The sequence below is a fragment of the Paramisgurnus dabryanus genome, chromosome 15, assembly GCF_030506205.2.
Source record: "Paramisgurnus dabryanus chromosome 15, PD_genome_1.1, whole genome shotgun sequence".
Taxonomy (NCBI): Eukaryota; Metazoa; Chordata; class Actinopteri; order Cypriniformes; family Cobitidae; genus Paramisgurnus; species Paramisgurnus dabryanus.
The window spans coordinates 31,083,040-31,101,790 of record NC_133351.1 but is presented as its reverse complement, the minus strand read 5'-3'; the positions used below and the strand labels follow the sequence as shown (position 1 = coordinate 31,101,790).

The 18,751-nt window shown below is 36.7% G+C and overlaps 1 protein-coding gene across 2 annotated transcripts in view; it reads left to right on the top strand.

The window, feature by feature from the left end:
- Positions 1-18,751, top strand: part of epha3 (eph receptor A3) — a 144,494-nt gene that overhangs the window by 71,523 nt on the left and 54,220 nt on the right. For both annotated transcript variants that reach the window (XM_065293080.2, XM_065293082.2), the window contains exon 5: positions 12,285-12,620. In XM_065293080.2, coding sequence (XP_065149152.1) covers positions 12,285-12,620 — 336 coding nt within the window. The remainder of the gene's footprint in view (positions 1-12,284; positions 12,621-18,751) is intronic.

Here is an 18,751-nt window from a genome sequence, read left to right as displayed (position 1 = left end):
CCATTAGTTTTACCAGTGACTTTTAGGTATGTGTGTGTTGATTTTGTTTTTGAAATCTTTAACTCGAGTTTTCTTTGAAATTGACTTTGCTGACTCTGTCAACTTCAAACAGGTGTAGCTCTGTCATTTTTTGTTAGGTATCAACAAATCATACACTGTTTTAAAGTTATTTTTTAACAGAGAATTTCAAAATGTAAGTAACTATTTTTTTTGTACAGTAATGCGCTCATTCCGACTTAATTTGCCAGCACGGGTCACAAATGATTTGGTGGACATGCCCTCACTGCAAAAAAGTGACTTTCTTACTTAACCCTTTAACTGCCACACCAAGGCATTTGAATTTTTTGTTTGCATTTCTTATCTCCTTATTTCACCAGTTAATACACTCAATGTATTTTTTTCAACACATTTCATCATTTTTTAAATATGGGCCTCTACTAAATGGTTGATATGTCACTTAAAGAAATTCATACACTTACTATGGAAATCAGAAAATATGTTATAGCCAGTGTAGAACTATAATACTATAATAGAACTATAATACTAATTTTTTAGGTTTTTTATATTAAATCTTCTTTATTTATTAAATTTAAAATATTAAAATATTTCAGGTTTACATTTTAACATGTTTTCTTGTTTTTTTAACAATAAAAAATAACTAAAATAAAGATATTACATTCTTTCTGCATTCAAAACCTGAAATTATTATTTTTTCCCTTTTTTTGATAAATGAAAATTTCTTTGTAAACCAGCAATGCTGCGTAGAGTAAGCCAACATTAGAAACAATCCTTCAAACAATTTAAAACATTCATTTAAGAAGTAATTTTTGATTAATTAATCATATGATTTTTGAACATTAATTATATGAATTCATTATATTTATTTAAAAAATATATCCAGAAGTGGCTAAAATACATACTTAAAAGATAATCTCAATATATTAAATAAGAAATAACAATAGCTGTGTCATATTCATAGTTGTGAATGACCAGAAATTTATATTTTTTTTTCAGCAAATAGTACATTCTGACTGCAGAAATGGATGATCTGAAAACATTACCTTTGCTTTTCTACATTTACCTTAAAGTGACAAATCAACCGTTTGGTTGAGCGTGTTTTTGAAAAATTATAAAAAAAATACAAAAAAAATTTTTTTTAATGGTACCAATAACATAATTTTGTAAAGTTAGGGCTCTTACAGTGTAATATGTAAAAAATGCTTTCCTTGCTAAATTTCAACAAGAAAAGAAAAACAATTTCGTTCTCTCTGACATCCGTCTAAGAAGATGTGCTGTGACAAGTGCTGTTGATTGACACCCTGACATCTAGTGGATTTTTTTTTTTTTTTGGCATAACATAGCTCAACCAAATAGTAGAGATGACTCAATCAGCTTGAGTTAAGTTAGGTACTCCTCTCAACAAAATATAGGGACTCAAAATTAAAAAGTTAAAGGGTTAAGTATTTTTGTCTTGTTTTCAGTTAATATCAAAAAATTCTTAAATTAAGATGCATTTTCTTGATAAGCTAAATTACCTAAGAAAATAAGTCTAGTTTTTAGACAAAAAAAATATACAATTTACTGTAAGTACATTTGCGCTTAAAACAACCAAAAAAATCTACCAATGGAGTGAGTAAAAATCTTGAAATATCTTAACTTTAAAAAAAAAAAATCTGAAATTGTTTTTTCACCCCATTGGCAGATATTTTTGCATGTTTTCACCACAATTTCACTTAAATTGTAGATTTGAAAACACCTTAAAGGGTGCAGCTTGGACACATCTTCAGTGAAGGACCCAGGGTCATAGGGTGTTTCGGGTCTTTGATCTTCATACACCCTCACCTGGGCGACCCAACCAGGGTTGATCAGGCCCCGGTTTGTGTCCAAACAGCGTGCTACTCCATACTTCTCCCCTTTTGATCCACAACCACCTTGAGGCTTTTTCGGCAGCCTCACTGATGTTTTTGGTGGCTCTTCTTTCACACAACCCTCTAATGCCAAGGAGCCTGAATGCCCGATGCACAGATTGACAGAAAGCCCCTGCAGCCCACTTCTATTGGCTCACAAGAATTCTTATTTTTTGTTTAAAAACTAGACTTATTTTCTTGTATCATTTTGCTTATCAAGAAAATGCATCTTGATTTAAGAATTCTTAGATCTTTCTACTAAGAACAAGACAAAAATATCAAGTACGAAAGACAATTATCTGCAATATTCATTGTGCCTTCCTCAATGATGTTTTGATAGATGATAGATTTGCATCTTAACTGTTTTGCTTGTAACACAGCTTCCAATTTAAGTGTCATGGCTGCCTTGTATGTTCAGTTGTTTCATGAATTATTGCCTAGGAAAATTTACAGTTTATGTTGCATTCTATATTGTGTCAGTGAAGGTCAGGGTTTTATCACCATTGAGCATTTCAAAGGCATACATATTTATGCCTGTTATAGTGCGTATAAATCGACTTGTTTATTTCTGCCCGTCTTCATTTTATGACCTCATAAAGCCAATATTCCACGGTGTAAATCCTTAACATGAGGGAAATGCCAGCACCAGGCGTGTTATATAAGCGTACCACTTATCAATACCCTAATGCAAACATCTTACATACTGGATATCCCAGATTGAATTTCACGGCTGCAGGGTTTGTCGTGTTGTGATTGTTCAAGCCCGGCAATAATGACTAAAGCTGTAGTCCCACTTGTGTGAGTTGCGTGTCACGCTGTCTGTGTAATGAATGGCTTACTCTGGCATACCTCACATCCTCTCGCTAACAGCTGAGCCAGTCTGTTAACATTACCTGGAGCACTGTGATTTCTATTACATGTCAGGATCAATGAAAGTGCTGCTTTGGAAAAGATGTTACCTAGTGACGTACAACATCTTTTTCCATAATCCTTTTCATAAAGAGAGGGCAGAGATTTGTTCATGCTCACAGTGATACATTTTTATTTTTTTCTGACAATGGAAACATCCTTTTTGATAATGGAAAGATTGAGGATGTGTTGTATAATAGAAAAGCACTTTTCTAGACTTGAACAGTCACATGTACACATAATGATGTCAAAATGTGCATCGTGGCATAAGTATTTATGTAAATAAAGTTATGTCTAAAGTGAAGAAACAGGCACTAGACATACAGTTATTGGATTATTGGAATACAGTCATTACTTTAGGTCTGCTGTAGGTGATAGCGACCTTTAAAAAACATATAGGGCCCTATCTTGCACCCAGCGCAATTGACTTTGTCAGTGACGCATGTATCATTCGTATTTTGCACCGGTGCACAGCGGGTTTTTCCCTCCACAGACGCACGTCGGCAAACTAGGGAATGAACTTGCGCTCCCTGGGCGGTTCAGCGCAAAAAAGGAGGCGTGTTGCGGTGCAAACCATCCCTGATGCTATTTTGCAGTTTCAAAAAACAATTGCGCCACTGAACAATTGCGCCAATTGCGCCACTGACGCAGCGTTGCGCGTTGTTCATTATGCTATTTTAAGGGCGCATGCTTGACCATAATGTATAGCTTGCACAACACGCACACACTTTGCTTATCTAATCTACATAGATGCAACAGTTATTTTTTTCAAATCATAAATTGTTACAATTAAAAGTATTAATACACGAGATAAGGGGAATCATTGTGGTGAGCATTGTGCTGATAGTTTTTTATTTATTGTGTGTGGCTGCGTTAAAAAATTCTCATGCAAATAACGAATAAAATATTTTCATAAGTTTGTTGTGTGGCTGTATTACGTTTATTTTATGTAAATAATAATTAAAATGTTTTCATAAGAAACCTTAATGTATATGAACTTGATTTGTAAGTGTACATTGGGGTTGGACTGCTTGCGTTTCTCGGCTTTCAGCGGTGAGGGTGGACGCAGCGATGGCTATTTCCTCTCACGCCTGTTTAACCTACGCTGATATGGGCGGGTTTCTCCCATCCCCATACAAAACAACTTCTCTGCCTTTGACTGCTCTTACAAGAACGTGGGTCTCCTTGGCTGTGAACCGCTCCTGGCGTGCGCCTGGTAAATCCGTCATAATAATAGCAACCCGCCATGGAACTTGCGCCCTTGCGTTTAAAGGGAATGTTGGATAGCGTTCTGATTGGTTTATTTGACGTTACGCCCAAACCACACCTATGAATAATGAACCTACTTCAGACAAACCCCTTATTGATTTGCGCCTGGCGCAAGAGTTATTTCTCACGCCGGGAAAATAGCAACAGCGCCCAAGATCCGCCCACAAACTCACTTGCGCGTTGCGCTTCGCACTTGCGTTTCAGATCGTTAAAATAGGGCCCATAGTATCCTAACTTAACTTAAAACAATGTTTCTTGATGTTGTATTTATTATTAGTCCTTTGTTCCTATTTGATCACTGACTGTTTACTTAATTATTTAATTACTTAAAAACTATTTTACTTTTAACAAATGATGGAATTCTAATTAGGAAAAAAAGCACTTTTATTCACATACTTCTGGAAATTACCACCACTAAATAAGTCATTTTGATCAGAAAAATCACAAAAAAGTTTGAGAAAATATGTTCTTGTAAGAAAGATTTACAACAATTAGGACTGAAACAAGAAAAACATGACATGGTGGGGGACTAAATAAATAAGCAAATAGAAATGTTTTCAGTAAGATATATGTTAAGTTTTTGTGTAGGTTAATGCATGTGATTATGTGTGTGTGTCTGCGTGCGCACATGCTTGTGTGTAGTTGTTGTCAGTCCATTCAGAAGGTATTGAGGACTCTGATGGCTTGGGGGAAGAAGCTGTCACACAGTCTGACCAAGACTGACCAAATCCTTTTTTACCAGACAGCAGGAGGGTGGAAATTTTATGTAAGTGGTGTTTGGGGTAAGTGGTGTGCTGGCTAATGCAGAGAGATCTTCTCAGCTATCATTCACTGCAGGGTCTTTCAATCCAAGATGGTGCAATTCCAGAATCAGACAGTGACTGCCACAAACGTTCCTGATTTTGTCTATATTCAGTTAGCCGATCAACTCTATCCTCCTCTGCTGATAAGACGCACCTTGGTTGTGTGACTGACTGGTAAATGCAAGTCCCAAATATTCCCCATGCATATTTACTATGATTATATTATGAAAAAATGAAATGAAATGAAAAGATGTTTATGTAGTTCTTACTGTTTCATTAATGGGTAAAAAAACAACACATTGTTTCACATTCCTTTCAGCCTTTTAGCTGTATTATTGTCTAGTCTTGTGACAGGGTCGTGGCAGCCTCATGTCTTGTTTTTTTTAAGCCTGTCTCTTAAGTCTTGCCTTTGATGTGGGGATCTGGATTCATGCTCTGGTTCTTGTCTTCTTTGTAGCCATGTACTCATTGTCTTGTTCTGTTTTATATTGGAAATATAGTCTGGGTTTCACCACTTCTAGTTTGGCATTGTTTGCCATGTGGTTGGAATCCTGACTCCTGTGCTTATGTTATGTTCTTGATTCATCATTTGTCAGATAATGGCTCTTGGATCATGACTTGTTATAATCTTGGTTCTTGTTCATTTTCCCAAGATCTCAATTCATTATATGTGTTTGGAAGCACGTTGCTTGTTTTCTGTGTGCCCTGTGATCTCATGTCTGTTGTCTTGACCCCGCCCCCTTGTTTCCTGATTTATCATTCAATGCCTTGCACCTTATGTCCTGCACTTGTTTCAATTTCTTCTTCATTTCCTTGCCCTTTTTTATGCTGTTGTGTTTGCTGTCATGTGTGGTGATTTTAAGTCTTGGTGCTTTTGTCAGTGTTAAACCCCTGTTTAACCCTTATGTTGGTTATTGTTTGTGCCTTGTTGGTGGTTTATAGACATTTTTGCCCCACCCTTGTTTTTAATGTAAGTTTTCTACACTGCAAAAAATTGTGTAAGGTAGTGTGTATAATTTTGGTAAGGATTTAGACTTCCAGACATAAAACATATGGTTGGAGCATACAGTACCATGTAAAAATCCATCTTATATGGTTGTAAAATACAAACCCATATAAGAATTCATACATATACATAATTTGAATATATGTATTTAAATACATTTTAATATGAGTATTCCATATAGGTTTAAAACATATATCTTCATATATCAAGAGTATCTATATATGTGATATTAATATATGTATTTAAATACATTTTAATATGAGTATTTCTTATATGTTTAGAATATATATATTCAAATATCAAGAGTATATATATATATATATATATATATATATATATATATATATATATATATATATATATATATATATATATATATATATATATATATATATATATATATATATATATATAAAGTTAGAATGAATAGGTGCTTATAACTCTTTTTATTTTACTCTATTATTATTTTTATGCAGCTGTTTTATTCACCTAAATAACTTGGGTGGACTTAATCTTGGGCTTTCTTTTGTGGAGCCTCCTTTTTTTATTTTTTATTCATTTTTTTATTTTTTTTGAATTTCATGTTTTATGTCGTCTATTTGTGTACTGAGGCAATTGAGTATTGAGGTAAAGGTGATGTGTTTAATGTGATAGTTAAAACATGTCAGGGTTATGCTGTGTTATAGGTTCAGGGTGTTGGTGTAGGCTGCCTAGTAATTTATTTGAGCAATTGTGTTTTTGCTGTTGTTGTTGCTGTTGTTGTTGTTGTTTTATGTTATGTGTATTGGACCCTCTTGAAAATGAGATGTTGCATCTCAAGGGGCTATCCATAAATAAATAAATAAATTACAAATAAATTACAAATTACAAATATCAAGAGTAGCAGAATTTTGTACTTGTTTTAAGCATAAGTTCACTGGATTTTCATATTTAATTATTTCATAGATCATTTGGTCATTTTTGTATTCTTAATTTAAAAAATAATGATAATTATTATGATGAAAATCAAGACAGATAAAGTAAAACGGAGTAAAATAATTTTATGCTGTGTAATAGAGACTTATTATTCCACTGCTGTCTGTGTTTGCGTTCTGTCAATGCAAATCCTGATACTGTACATTACAGTAGGTTGATGCTGGTTTTCATGATAGATATTAGTTAAAAATGTTCATGTATACAGTAGCACATGTTAAGACAAATGTTTGGATCAAATGGTCATTCATTCATCAATTCAAACAACTAGCCATGTAGTCTAGCATAGCAAGTCAATACAAAAAAGTTAATGGGCCCCAAAGAACAAGTGCAAGAGCTCGAACACTGATGGATTTGACGAGTCTGAGCGCACACATACTTTGTGCAAGGGAAAAGATTTGCGATTGCATTAGAGACATTTTAAAAGTGTGCATGGTCAGGACTAAATTCTCGCACATTAGACATTGGGCAAAACTGCCTCAGACTAAAAGATATCAGTTGAAACAGACTCAGACAAAAAGGCATCAGGTCTCATTCAATCAGACATCGGGCAAACCGCATCAGACTAAACAGCTTTACACGAAACTACATCAGGTCTCGCACAACAAGGCATCAGACAATACGGACTCAGACAGAAAGGCACCATGATTTTACATGTGGCCCCATCCCAATGCTATTTTATTAATTGCTACAATCTACTACAGTGTAGAACATATTGCTTAAATTATTATCAAGTCGATTATTTAATCATTATATTTGCACAACTATAGGATAAAAGCATTTTATTTCATCTACTTTCATCAACTTCCTAACAGAAAACCATAGTATATACAGTAAGAAAGCATTATATACAAAGGGTATTTATAGTTGTAATAATGTTTTAGCCAGCTTAAAACGTTAATTTTGAGAGAGACAGAGAGAGACAGCCATCATTTACGTATGCATTCAGCGTTATAAATGAATCGTCATGCGACACGTTATAAAGAACTGTAACAATTCATACTTTAAAAAATAAATTATATCAAAGACTTTTTGGTGCTCAAAACGGTTTGTGATAGTGACGTCACACGAATGGGCATGATCAAAGTAAAACCGTCCGATGCCTTTTTGTCTGAGGCCGTTTCACCTGATGTCTTTTAGTCCAAGGCCTTGGAAAGGTGTGTGCTCGCACATTATATTAGCATTATATTAATATTATATTATTGCGCAACAATAATGCCCTCTCGACATTTGTTAGTAAAATAGCATCTTAAAAAAGTCAGTCTTAAATCATTTTGAACAGAAACCATGATCAAGCTTATAAAAAAGCCTACAATCTGCATGAACAAGTTGACAGTAAAATTCATGTGCATATCCTGACTGAGCAGTTTTTATTCAAATGTTATCTATGTGTTTCATGTTGCATGAATTTCCAATACATTTTATTTGTATTTTGTTATTTCCCTGCCTGTCAATCAACTCCTTTGTTCACGCTAGGGCTGGGCGGTATGACTGTATATTCCGTTACCGCAGAATAAAATGTCAGACGTAACAGATTTTTCTATTCCGTCTATTCCGCGGAATGCAAATAAGTGGGCGTGGCTAACTCTACCCTCCAGCATGTTAGACTGAGTGTGATGGAGAAACATGTAAAATAGTTCACTTATAAAAAATGAACGAGTTATTAGTGTAATTTTTATAATAAGAGCCAGTGAATCCACCGCGGGTCACGCAGCGAGACTCTTGTCTTGCTCGCTCTCGCGCGCTCTCTCTCTCCTCATGCAGCAGCCGGCCGGTCGGTCTCCCGGGTGCAGAGGTCTCTCTAGGCAAGCGCAAGGAGCTGCGATGCCAAATAAAGAGTTCTTCTCGCACATATTGCTAATAGTTGTAAAGTTTTCTGAACTTTAAGCAAGCCCAGACAAAACTTGCGTTTATATCAGTGACACGTGCGCTGCTGAAACGATGTAGATTGACGCGCCATTTACTTATACAAACATATTTGATCGAAAAGAAGAGAAAGAGATGCAAATCTTAAGGTTTAATAGAAAGTAAAGGGCGTCAAGACCTTAAAACAAACTTTATGATCATCACATCATAGCACCTGTCACATTTATAATATCTAGAGCTTCTTCTCTCATATACAGGTATTTATCCTGTCTGTAGGTTTTTGCATATATTTATACCTGTTCATTTTACATATTGCATATGTTTAATGTAATGTATGCATAAATACAAAATACAATGAAGTCTTAATATAGCTTCAATAGTCTATAAAATTAATAACTCAATTAAAAACAAGATTCTGTCTAATCAAGACCTATCTGTTGTTATCTTCTGGGCATTTTCACTTTAACATTATTAACTTTAAATTGCTCATATTTTAAAACTGTGGTGAGCATTTAGTTAAAAGTTATTGTGAGTGGTGTATTTCTGTACATTTTTATCATCAAAAAACAATATAAACTGAAAAACATGTATACCGTGAAATATTCCGTTCCGTGAAATAAAATGACTTATTCCGTGAAATAGATTTTTGGTCATTCCGCCCACCCCTAGTTCACGCATGTATATATCAGCACACCAGCTATATGATGTTTAACATGTGTACTTTTCAGAACATGCATGCTTAGTATAAGCTCATAATATTGGCTCGTTTTCAGTCGAAGTGACTGTTGAGCTGTGTGACTATTTTTTTCTTTTTACAGTAAACAAATGATTTCTGCTGGATTTGCTCTATTCATCCTACGTCAATTCAGAGCTCTAAAGCAAACCAGTTGAGCAGCACTGCTCTAAAATAGTCAGGGGTTCTGGCTTTAAATTAATGCTTAAAGTGCTTATGAAAAGTCCAGTGTTGTTAATCCTTTACTTGAACTTGAAGCTAAACTGTCTGATTTATTGTCATGTCAGAATCAAGGGAAAGAAACAGGGAGTGTTCCGGAATGTTCTGAAGTGTATTTGTGTGGGAGGTGCCTTGTAATTCCTGTGTAATTTTATTTTCCATAATGTAATCTCTCCCACGCTTTCGGACAAAATGTCTGTCAAAAGGATTCTTGAATAAAAAAAAGGAAACCCATTTCAGATTTTCAGGTTCCAGTGTATGAATTCATGTCAGACAAAGCCAAACCAACATTGCACCCTTGATTTCACTCAACTCCATCTTTTAAATAGATCTAGAAGCAATATGTGTGTGTGTGCGCTTGCGTGGGTGTGTGTGCGTGTGTATTGTTTTTCATAGATCTGATATTAAATTTCTCAAATATTCTTGAAAATATTTACAAGTAATATGTAAAACTACTTTTCGGGATAACTATTGAACCTGGTGCCATTTTCCTTTTATTGTGTATGGAATACAATGTCACATATTCAAATAACAGTTTGCTATTCTGTGCCTGCTATTTCAATCATCATATAGCTCACTGGCTGCACTTCATACCTCATTTTTATCGAGGCAGTCTTTTAAAGTTAAAAGAAGAATCCAGTGAGAACATTTTCTAACTGGAAATAATACTAGAGGCTTTGTGAACAATTTAACAAGGAAAATGACATGCCTGTCTAAATTCCCTATCCATCTGTATGGGATGACTTTGACAATAAAACTCATACTTTTAAAAGTAGTCATTCTTCCTCAGAGAAACATTTATTGTTCTGTGGTTGCTCTTTCATGGTTCAAAAGATATAATTTCTGCATCAGGATGTAGTGGTATTCAGTGATTTTAAATGGGTTTCCCAAACAGATAGTCCTTCCATAAAGAAACACACCAACTTTTTGGGACTTTAGCTTATTCAAAGTGTCCCCCAGAGTTAGATAAGTTCATACATAGCTTTTTCATCTCTGTGCGTGCTGTAACTCTGCCTGATGCACCCACCGCTAACCCAGCTTAGCCCAAAGACTGGAAGTAAATGGCTCCAGCTAGCATACTTTGCTCAGAGTTGCGCTAATCACTCCGCCCCATGCTTCGACTTTTAAGAATATAGTTCCCAGTATGTATACAGTTAAAAGATGGCTGTGTCTCAGATCAGCTTGTTATTTGTACCATAGACTGTAAAAAAAGATGGACGACGCGACGTCGCCTCCCACCATTGTATTGAATTGAAGCCAAAAATTTCCGACCACGGTTGCCGCCATGTTACGTAAAAACGTCAGTTTGGAGCCAAGGCATGCGCAGAAGGAATCGTCCGTGGAGCCAGAGGCGGAGCCGCGGTATCAAACTTCCGCCTAAACGCCCGCGCGACCAATTCAACCACGCCAATCATAACGTCACGCCCCGTTTCAATTGCATCAAATTACAGGCTAAAATGAAACTTACCACAATAATGAAGACTTGAACATATACCAGCGTGATAAAAACTACTTGAAAGGACCAAAACCATCTATCGGAAACTTTTATTGGAAGTGTAATTTTTTTTTATTTAGAGCAGAGTCCCATTCGTTTGAATGGAGAGGGCGGGGTTTATGACTTGTACTGCAGCCAGCCACCAGGGGGCGATCAAAGAGCCAGAGGCTTCACTTTTCAAGGCTTATGAGGCACACCCGATTTGTACATGCTGTGACTCAACCCTGTATCACGAAATTAAGTACCTACCTGTACTGTATAGTCACTTAAATTTTTTATTCTTTTCCGTGACACTGTCACGTTTTTCCGCGTTTATATGTGACCGTATCATGTATAAACTGAAGCGACAATGATAAGAAATTAGGACAAAACTGTTGAGTAACCAAGGGACACGTAAACAGAAATGTGTGATACGGTCACGTATAAATGCGGTAAAACATGACAGTATCACGAAAAAGAATCAAAAATTTACGTGAATATAGGTACATAATTTCGTGATACTGGGTTGTGTGACTAAACAAATCACAACATATAAATAGGAAAATGTTGGCGTTATTTTGTCACTTATTGGGAGCAGTATGCTAGCTGGAGCCATTTAATTCTAGTCTTTGTGCTAAGCTAGGCTAGTGGTGGGTGCTTCAGACAGAGTTACGGGACGCACAGAGATGAAAAGGGTAGACTTATCTAACTCTGGGGGATACGGTAAATAAGCTAAAGTCCCAAAAAGGTGGCGTGTTCCTTTAAACTAATGCCAATGGTTGAGCCGGTGTTACCATGTCGGATGCAGTACTGTTTGTATAATGTCACAGGACCATACTGGGGCACTTTTTGGTAAATCAGCTTGTAGCATAAACTATTTGTAGTTGTATTTGCATAATAAGCGTGAATAGCTGAAAGTGTTTTAGCATTGAGTAAATTACAAGCTTTTACTTTAATGCAGTCCTTTCTTACTGTACATTTATTTAAGTATCAAATTAGTTTCACATAGTTCTCCTGAAATCCCAGTCTAATAAGAAATTAACAGGATTGCTTTAAATTCAGCTCAAATGTTTATATGCAATTGGTTTTATGTGTAAATATTGTGTCTTATTTGTTCTTTCATCAGGACCTCCTTCTGCCCCAGGCAACGTGATTTCAGTAATCAATGAGACGTCAGTGATTCTAGATTGGAACTGGCCGGCCGACAACGGAGGCAGGAAGGACATGACATTTAACGTGGTGTGTAAGCGATGTTGGCCTGGTCCCAGGCGGTGCGAGCCATGCAGAGGGGCTGTGCGGTTCCTGCCCCGTGCCATTGGCCTCACTAACACAACGGTAACTGTGGCAGACCTCCTGGCACACACCAACTACACATTTGAGATCGAGGCACAAAATGCGGTGTCCTATCAGGCTCCTCTGCTCCGCCAATACGCTGCAGTCACTATTACGACCAACCAAGCAGGTGAGACTCCTCCATCCAAAAACTTATTCTTTTTCTTTTTTTTTTTGACTATCCTAGCTACTTTTCCATACCCAGCTTAGGAAATACACTTTGTTCAAAGACACAAAAAGCTCCCTGCCAATTTGAATGCTGCTCTAATGCTCTCCTAATATTGGTTGACACATTCATAAAGTTCAGTTTCATCTTAGTGATAGGCAACAAAGCTTATTCGGAAGAAGGAAAAGAACAGTTTAATGCCTTTGCAAGCCCATTCCTCATCCCCCACCCATGATCTACTGTGCGCTATCACAGCTGTCTGTGAACATCTAATCCTGCAGGTGCTGGGATCAAGTAAGCCTGACTGAAGGTCACAACTCCTCAGGTTACTAAAGCAGAGAAATACTGAACGTGGAGCCATCTGCCTCTCATTCCAAGTGGGCTTCCTCTGTGCAGACTTGTGTATCTGTACTATAGCCCACTGGGACTCAGACCTCAGCTCTGGGTTGTCTGTGGAGTGATAGGTGCATGACCTGATAAATGATTTAAAGTAGACTTTGGTCCACAGCTTACAGGCTGTGGGCTTCGGTGTCATGAAATAGTAGGGAAACTATCTGGACTACTTAAGGTTCAAAGGGTAAGGATTCATGGTTTTGCACCCTTTTACCACAGGGAGCAGTTGACTTGCTGGAGACCTCATAAAATCCTGGCATTGTAAGGCGACTGCAATTTAACTCTGCGAATGTTTTATCTTCTGTTGGAGAGCAGATGTTGATTTATTTGAGGAGAAATGGTCAAGGCTTCTTCCTTCAGAAAGATTTAACACTACAGGCTTTAATGTACTGAACATCAGTGTTGACATTTCCTGTAAGAGAGTGATGTTGTCATACTGATTTTTATTAAGGGGGGTGGAATATTGTAGTGTGAGATAAACCAACTAAAACCAACTCATTTAGCTAAACCAACTAATCCCACTAATAAGAAAGAATTTATGAAACCCATTGTTAATTTTCATTGATGTTTACACTTTTTTACCAAAACCAATGTTACAAAGTTATTGAAAACATACTATTTACAATATAGTAAATATATTCCACCTATGAGGTCATTAGTTTATTCAATATTTGAAGGCATATGATGGAAAATGAAATGCATAATAGCAAAGACACTGGTCATAACCATCTGCATTTTTGGGGGTTCATGCTTTGTTGATGTTTCCAAGTCAATAAAAGTGGATTATGGACCTAATGCTTCAATAATGACTAAAAAAAATCAAGTTTTATTCTTACTCGTGTTTTTATTGTTTTATAATGATTAAAATGATCAAAACCAAAATGCTTTTCTACATCCCCAAATCAGAAAAAGTTGGGACACTGTAGAAATTGTGAGTAAAAAAGGAATGGAATAATTTACTAATCTCATAAACTTATATTTTATTTACAATAGAATATAAATAACATATCAAATGTTGAAAGTGAGACATTTTGAAATGCCATGCCAAATATTGGCTCATTTTGGATTTCATGAGAGCTACACATTCCAAAAAAAGTTGGGACAGGTAGCAATAAGAGGCCAGAAAATTTAAATGTACATATAAGGAACAGTTGAAGGACTAATTTGCAACTTTTTAGGTCAACTGGCAACATGATTGAGTATAAAAAAGCCTGTCAGAGTGGCAGTGTCTGTCAGAAGTCAAGATGAATCACCAATTCTTCCAATCTGCAGCGAAAAAATAGTTTTCTGAGTTTTTCCGAGAAAAATTGCAAAGAGTTTGAAGTTATCATCATCTACAGTGCATAATATCATTCAAAGATTCAGAGAATCTGGAACAATCTCTGTGCGTAAGGGTCAATGGCGGAAAACCATACCGGATGCCTGTGATCTTCGGGCTCTTAGACGGCACTGCATCACATACAGGAATGCTACTGTAATGGAAATCACAACATGGACTCAGGAATACTTCCAGAAAACATTGTCAGTGAACACAATCCACCGTGTCATTCACCGTTGCCGGCTAAAACTCTATAGGTCAAAAAAGAAGCCATATCTAAACATGATCCAGAAGGACAGGCGTTTTTTCTGGGCCAAGGCTCATTTAAAATGAACTTTGGCAAAGTGGAAAACTGTTCTGTGGTCAGACGAATCAAAATTTGAAGTTCTTTTTGAAAAACTGGGACGCCGTTTCATCCGGACTAAAGAGGCGAGGACATCACAAGTTGTTATTAGCGCTCATTTCAGAAACCTGCATATCTGATGGTTTGGGGTTGCATGAGTGCGTGTGGCATGGGCAGCTTAAACATCTGGAAAGGCACCATCAATGCTGAAAGGTTCATCCAAGTTTTAGAGCAACATATGCTCCCGTTCAGACGTCGTCTCTTTCAGGGAAGACCTTGCATTTTCCAACATGACAATGCCAGACCACATACTGCATCAATTACAACGTCAAGACTGCTAGAAGAAGGATCTGAGAACTGAAATGGCCAGCCTGCAGTCCAGATCTGTCACCCACAGAAAACATTCAGTGCATCATAAAGAGGAAGATGCAACAAAGAAGACCTAAGACAGTTGAACAACCAGAAGCCTGTTTTAGACAAGAATGGGAAAACATTCTCATTTCTAAACATTGGTCCTACTCCAGCTGTTCCTTATATGTACATTTAATTTTTCTGGCCTCTTATTGCTACCTGTCCCAACTTTTTTTGGAATGTGTAGCTCTGATGAAATCCAAAATGAGTCAATATTTGGCATGACATTTCAAAATATATCACTTTTTTTACATTTGATATGTTATTTATATTATATTGTGAATAAAATATAAGTTTATGAGATTTGTAAATTATTCCATTTCTTTTTTACTCACAATTTCTACAGTGTCCCAACTTTTTCTGATTTGGGGTTGTATATCGCTTAATATACAACACCCTAAGACTAAATAAACATTTCTACTCACAGTTCTTATTTAAAGTGCACCTATTTCATTGCTAAAACAATGTTATTTTGTGTATTTGGTATAATACAATGTGTTCGCATGGTTTATTATTTTCCACATACTGTATATTTTTGTAGCTCCAAATTTCACTCTCTTCCTGAAACGCACAGATTTAAAAAGCTCTGTGTCCCTGATTGGCCAGCTAATCTGTACTTTGACATCACCCGGAAATTTGACACTCCTTACCATGTTTGAAAGATTCGGTTGCTAACAGGAGTTAATTTACAGGCTGTGAGTCCAAGCGGGAGGAATTATGATAATGTCGGTCTTGCCTACGACACCAATCCCAGGAAGTAAACTGTTGCCTACAATCCATGTGTTTGTTGTAGTCCAAAGATTTACTGTACATTGGAGACGATAACTTGCGTCATCGTTTACTTTGGGGTTTGTACCGTTTGCATATCGTTAACAAATACTGGAAATTTAAGGAAATTTTAAAACGGGAATCGGACAATAGGAGCTCTTTAATGTTTGAGTAAAGCATGTATGATTATCATATTTTGTCTATCTATATTATGTGCTTCCCAGTATAACAATGGGATTCATTTGAGAGCCTACAACACACCCATTTTGTGTTTTTTTTTAATCTAGAAATTCAGTTCAAGCAATTGCAGAAAACAAAATAGGAAATTTAATATCGTTCTATATATTTCTTTGATCCCTTACTCTCAGATAGAAGAACAAAAAAATGTGTGAACCGCCAATCCAGAAAGTTGGGGCTGCAGCGACCACGCATACACATTTACTTAGAAACTTTCTGGGTGCCTGAACAATCTTAAAATTGTTGCAATTGAGTTTCTCTTCTTTTCGTGCTGGGAAAGGAGGGCAGGGGAAAAGTAAAAGAGAGATTGGTTCAGGCATGGGACCCACATTAATGCTACACTGAAAGCCGCCGTGACCCACATCCTTAAAACCATGCAGTGGATATTTTAAGCCTGTGTTCTGTCGAGTGCCATTATATCCTCTGCACTTCACTAAGATTGTTTACAAATGTTTGTCTGCATCATGCTTTCTTGAGAGTTCTGGAGTATATCGGCAGCCACACCTGCAAATGCTGCTCTCTGAATTCAGTCCACTTTGAAGTTGTGGTAGAACTGTTAGGTTACAATGTACAGTATGTAACCGAAAATGTTCCCACATGATCTTGTGGGTTCTTTTTGCTGTTGATGTTTTTGGAAAGTTTGAGGGTTCTGGTCATCCTAAAAACTTAAATAAACAGAACACAGAACTATTTGTTTTATCTCTGTAGAGATCAGACCTTGGATTGGTTTTAGCTACAGTATTGAACAAGAGTCATCAGTGCGTGTGAGGGAATTATTTCTGTCTGAAATGAGATGGAAATCCACCAATTCCTTCCAGTGATCGGATAGTCAGCGACATGATGATGTTAGCTGGTCGGAGTCCTGGTGTGTTTGGGAAGCGATCTGTTAAACTTGGGCATGTCACACCCATGATCCTAGACTGATCATTCAAAGGATGATACCAATTCTGAGTAGGAAAACATTCCTTTTTTCTACCCATTGCCATATGTGCATTATAACAGTATGGTGGGCTAGCCGATTTGTGCAGTATTAACTAAAAGTGACGTGATGGAAAAGTATGGTAGCCCATACTTAAAATGTGACCTCTGCATTAAAAATGAATATAATGCAAGTTGTGGCTGCATACTATACATCATCATTCGGGAGATTAGAAGAGGGTCATTTTTGTTGATGATACATTTGTGATGCATTAAACAGTTGATTTATGCATAAACATAGAGATGTCGGTGTATCTGTAAGGGGGTTCTGGTCAGAACCATTCCTTTTTTGAAGCTGAGATTTGGTCTCTTACTCTCAGAAAAAAGGTACAGACATTGTCATTGGGATGGTACCTTTTAAAAAGGTCCTAATATGTACCATTTAGATACAGATATGTACCTTTGAAGTACCAGTATGTACCAATATGCACCTTCTAGGTACAAAAGTGTATTTGAAGAGTTTCGTTGCAAAACGAGATAAATCGGTTTTAACATTTTTGTCAAAACATATTTATTATTATGTTATTATGTTGTTTTATGGTGCTACTTAGCTGTATTTTTTAAGTTATGAAGGTTTAAATCAAACCAAACCAACTGCAGTTGAATTGATATTAATTGGAATGCACAACCAAAAACGAGATTTCTGAAAACTTAAAAAAAAAGGAGTTATCTCATTTTGCAATGAAACTCTTCATTTGTTGTAAAAAGGTTCCACCCCAGTGACAACTTTTATACCTTTTATGCACCTTGTTTTCTGGGAGTGTAGTAAAGGTTGGTTTGCGACCTGTGTGGCATGATCTGAAATTTTGTCACACCAAGCACAACAGCCTACAATGCCTTTTAATGCTGCCTATGAAGGCAGGACACAAGGATTTGGAACACAGTAATAATTGCGTGTTTCTTTGTGGCTGTTTGTTTTTCGAGGCTTGTGGGAACTGATGCTTTCCTTCTGGTTTTAAAATGTAGGTAATCTTTTTACACCATGTCAAATTGCCTGCTCTCCAGACATTTTAAATCATACCAACCTAAAAATGTGGCCACCATAAAACTTAAATATTACCTCACTTATCAGCGCGACTTAATGAAAGGAGGGTCGTTGAGGGGTGTGCAAACTCCAACAGCCTGCACCCATCTGGATTCATTAACAAAAGAGAAAATATGGAAGAGAAACGTACAGAGGGATAAGAAGCATTTCAAAACCATATAATCACAATTAAGAAAAGCTTGAACATTTCAAAGAACAACTTGCTTTCTCCTGTGGTCTAATAAAATTAAAATACAGGGAATTCAGATACCTTCGTGGCCTCAAAGCTGCCTTGCAATTAGAGAGCTGTAAAATTGAGTAAAGATCTCAAGAGCGGCAAGAAGGAGGAGAGAGAAAAAGAGACCAGGATCTCCCAGATTAAACCATGTGAAGTGTGAGAGCCGAGGGAGACATGGGGCCCTATTTTAACGATCTAAGCGCATTGTCTAAAGCGCACAGCGCAACGTCTAAATGGGCGTGTCCGAATGCACATTTGCTAATTTAACGACGGGAAAAATGGTTTGTGCGCCGAGCGCATGGTCGAAAAGGGTAGGTCCTATTATAGTGGGAGTATTTTGGGCGTAATGTGCAGTAAACCAATGAGAGACTCAGCTCTCATCCCC